The sequence below is a fragment of the Nansenia antarctica genome (assembly GCF_963989245.1).
Source record: "Nansenia antarctica genome assembly, chromosome: 2".
Classification (NCBI taxonomy): domain Eukaryota; kingdom Metazoa; phylum Chordata; class Actinopteri; order Argentiniformes; family Microstomatidae; genus Nansenia; species Nansenia antarctica.
The window spans coordinates 65558484-65562889 of record NC_137675.1 but is presented as its reverse complement, the minus strand read 5'-3'; the positions used below and the strand labels follow the sequence as shown (position 1 = coordinate 65562889).

The 4406-nt window shown below is 43.8% G+C and overlaps 1 protein-coding gene across 1 annotated transcript in view; it reads left to right on the top strand.

The window, feature by feature from the left end:
* LOC308176043 (potassium channel subfamily T member 2-like) overlaps positions 1 to 4406 on the top strand; it is a gene marked incomplete at both ends in the record, with an annotated part of 36220 nt that overhangs the window by 24781 nt on the left and 7033 nt on the right. The window contains 2 exon segments of the mRNA XM_080550638.1: positions 317 to 350; positions 353 to 424. Of these exon segments, the coding sequence (XP_080406764.1) occupies positions 317 to 350; positions 353 to 424 (106 nt within the window).

Genomic DNA, 4406 nt, shown 5'->3' with positions numbered 1-4406 from the left:
TGACAGCCATTCAAGTCTTTCTCCGTTCTCCAGTTTCTCTTCATTTCGCTCCATTTCTCTCCATTTCCTGTCCGTTTGGCAGTTGATGTCGGATTATTTCTCGCCCCGTCAAGACAATATGATATAATTGCATTCTTAAGAACTATTAGGGGAGGATTGTGGTGCAGCGTATAAAGGCTCTGACTTAGGGGGCTTATTAGGGTGAAGCTACAGAGATGAGTCTGTGACTGAGGTAGAGCTAGTGGTGCTGCTAATGACGTGAATCTCGTCTCTTTCCTCTCTCTTCTCTCCCCTTCTGTCTCTCCCTCTCTATTAGGATCACCAGACCATCCTCAGAGCCTGGGCGGTGAAAGATTTGCCCCAAACTGCCCCCTCTATGTCCAGATCCTCAAGCCTGAGAACAAGTTCCATGTCAAATTTGCAGGTCAGAGTGAGTGTGGTGGGATTCTCTGGGATGGCAGAGATTTCCAAAAATGTTACAAAGAAATGGTTTTGTGAGTGTGTGTGTGTGTGTGTGTGTGTGTGTGTGTGTGTGTGTGTGTGTGTGCGTCTGTGTGTGCATGTGTGTCTGTGTGTATGTGTGCGTGCACGTGCGCGTGCGTGTGTGGGTGACTGGGTGTGAAGTCGACCATTTTCACAGAGTTGAGCTTCCTGTCTGCGACTCCTGTCTCATTTTAACACCCAACTTTTCAAATGTATTCATCCCATTTTATATCAGAAATAGCTTTAGCACTATCCCCTATCTACTCTGCTGTGATGGATAGATTGTGTAGGCTATTAGCCCTTTGAGAAGGGTGTCATATGCACAGTGCCTTATGGGAATGAGCACTTGTCAGGAAGAGGAGAGAGAAATTTCTCTCTCTCTTTCTCTCTCTCTCTCTTTCTCTCTCTCACACTTCTTTGACTACAGCTGCGAATCTCAAACCCAATTCTAGCTCCTCGCCTTCATCCCAGCTGTCTCGATCAATGATTAACACTGTTACCTTAATGAAGAGATATCCAGTTTCTCTGATTTCTCCTGCTGCTGCAGAGAACTGGAAAAATAGTGTTCTTTTTTTCACAGTATGAATTCCATCTGGATAAATGTTTTTTTTATTTTTTATAATTAGTTTAGGTTGAAGCATTTGGAGGGGGATGAAATAGAATGAGGCTACCTTCTCTTCTGCAGTGTCTGCCAATATTTCAGTCCTCGATGTCTGAGAGAAGATGTGCAGGGGTGATTACTCTGTAGTGCTTTAGGGGGAAGATTTGATGGTTTACTGTCTAAAGTCTGAGGTAGAAGCTGTTATATTTGAGCAACAATTATATGCATGACTTTGATGTGATGTACGGTAGCATAGGACTACGTGTGCAGTATTCCAATGACATGTTTTATTTTCTGTTTTCATAAAAGGTGTACCGACAGAGTCTAACCCTTGATCCCAAGTGATTGATTTTATTCCGGTATTGCGCTTTCCGTGTGTAAGTGTACACTGTAATGTAGTGTCCTGTGTGTGGCCAAGTAGCCGTAGAAGGGGCTGAAGGAACAAATCAATATGCGGTCACATGGGCTTTAAGAGCCGTCGACACGTTGTGACACAGCTCGGAATAGGCTGGCTAAGTGCTAGTGTGGGTGGCATTAATGAGATGGAGTGAAGACTTGATTTGATCCCCACAAATAGCTTAACAGCGGCCTAATGTTCATTAGACAGGATCATATCAGCCAGGATGTCTCTATAGAGAGGCAGCAGACATCGCAGGCTTACTCAAGATTGAGAAGTTCAATCAAAGTGGTTGCTGGGTGTCCATGGTGTTAATTGATTTTCCTAATTCCATGTTGAATACTGATAATCTGGCTCTGTCCTGGTGGTCTGCCTACGGTAGCCATGTCAATAGCTCCTCATTCATACGCAATAACAGCATGCTGATTTAATCAGAGTTGCTGGTAGAACAGGGTCATTACTGACTTACTGTACCCAGAGTTCACAGAGCCACGCACACATTGCGCACGCATGCACACACACACACACACACACACACACACACACACACACACACACACACACACACACACACACACACACACACTCAAGTCCCTCCTCTTTAATGGAGGACACAGGAAAAAAATGAAGCCTGGAGAAGGAAAATAAGGCTGGTGAGGTTGTCTGAGCCCAGGTTAGTAATTGGTTTCTCTGCTAGGACCTCAAGGAGAGAGGGCAGGATGGAGGGGTGGCCTAGAGTAGGAGATGAAGGATGGGAGGGGGAGGAGGAGATGAAGGACAGAGGAGAGTGGAGAGTGGTCAAGGAAAGGGAAGGACATGGGGACAGTGTTAATTTGATGTTTGGGTTAGTGTGTTTTGGTGTTCATGTGTGTGATCACAAGGAGTCTGCTTGAACTTTGTTGTTAGGTCTGCTGTCTATGATGTCCTTCAAATCAAATGCTTCTGGATGTGTTTTCAGCACCCTCATGGTTGGGCTCCCCTGTACATTGAGGTGTAAACACTGCCATTTTGAATTATATAGGGTTTGAATGGGGCTTTGCTGGTGTCAATATCCTGTGGAATGGAGTGGTGTTACCAGTTGTACGGAAATAGCATTGTAGTGAACATACAACTAGCAAGCTTGTTTTATGAATATCATAATAGCAGGCTACTGGTTTGAATAGATCTATTATCTATTATTAACAATTCAAATGCATCATTTCTAGGGTTTGGCTTGTGTTTGCTATAGTTGTGTTTGGAGCATATTGTGATATTGTTCTCTTACAGACAATTTTCTGCGAACGTGCGGTGAAACCTGTCTCTTTATTCCACCAGATTACAACACCGGCCGAACACTGTATGTGCTGCCGTTCAGTCATGTTTGCTCACGCTGGCATGTCTCCACCATACTTCAGCAATTAATATTATCGTATATTAGATAGATAGATAGATAGATAGACTTTATTTGTCATTGTTACAGTACAGGTACCAAACAACGAAATTTAGGAGGGGAGGCTCCCCTGGTGTTTAAGAAAGGAAAAAGAAACACATTTTGGAAAAAGCATAGATGCATAAAATCACAAGAAGATAAAGAGCTGGTTTACATCAATAGAGGCTATGTACACAATCCACTGTACTATACTGCACAGATAGTCAACTAGGGTTGTCATATTGCACAAGAAAGTATTTTTTCACATTTTTTTTTAAAGTGTCACAGTTTGCAGGCTTGAAAATGTACATGTTTGTGCCTCAGCACTAGCTGCCATTACAATCCGTCCGGACTTGTCCTGGGCCCAGAACTTAGGCCTTTTCTGTGTTCAGGGCCTTGACGGCCCTGTGGTAGAAGCAGTTCTTCAGTCTGTTTGTCTTAGCGGCCGGGGTCCTGTACCTCCTGTTCGAGGGCAGCTTGACAAAGTGTTCGTGCCCAGGGTGGGTCGGGTCCTTGGAGATCTCGGAGGCCCTCCTGAGACAGCGTGTTTCGTACAGCTTCTCCAGAGAGGGGAGGGTGGCGCCGGTGATCCCCTGTGCTGTTCTCACAATATAATGTAATATTGTGATATATTCTAAAGTATTGTCAATAAGAACATTTGGATATCTCCCGACCCTAATACTTTCTAACCCCCCTTAGCCTGTTAGTTAGTAACACAATTATTTGTGGTCCATTATTCCATGAGAAAACAGCTTGCCAACTGTCTGTGTTTTTTCCATTGCATGTGTTTGCTGCCATTTCCCTCTGTTATCAACATGCAGAGCACATTTAAGCTTTTAAGGTGAAGCTCAAAAGCACCAAACAATGTATCCCTAATATGTTTGTCTGTTCATCAGCGGAGATAATGTAATCAAGAATTACACAGTGGGAGAAATGGCTGCTCCCTGGGCCTCATTCCATTTGCTATAAAACACTAATAGCTGTATTGGTTGTTCCTTACAAAGAGGCAGAGAAACAGCGAAAAGGAGAGGAAAGCATTAGGAGCCATCAGTGTTATCTTTGTTTGTTCAGTTTTGTTTCCGTTTTGTTCCGTTTTTTATTTCCGTTGGCTTCAGCCCTCCCGGCCGTGTGCTAAGTGTTTGAGAGTGTGAGAGGTTGTTTAATAGGAGTCTGCACCCCAGGGTGGTTGCCATGTCATCTCCCCAAAAACCCAAAATGAGACACAGACCAGAAAACAACCGAACAGTCGAACCCAGAGGGGTAAATACAGACACCGCCGCAACAGGGGAGGAGAATGAGACATGACAGAGGGCTGGGTGTCTATTTAAGCTCTTTCCAGTAATCACAGCCTGTTTTCTCATTAGCAGTTTTTTTCTTTCTCATTAGCTATATTGAGTGAATATTGGGAAAATGTGCAAAATGGCACCTAAGATGCTAAGATCTACTCTGTGTTGATGGAGCTGGTAGGTATATCTAGGGTAAATGAAGAAGGAGACATTAATGTCATCAGAGATAAT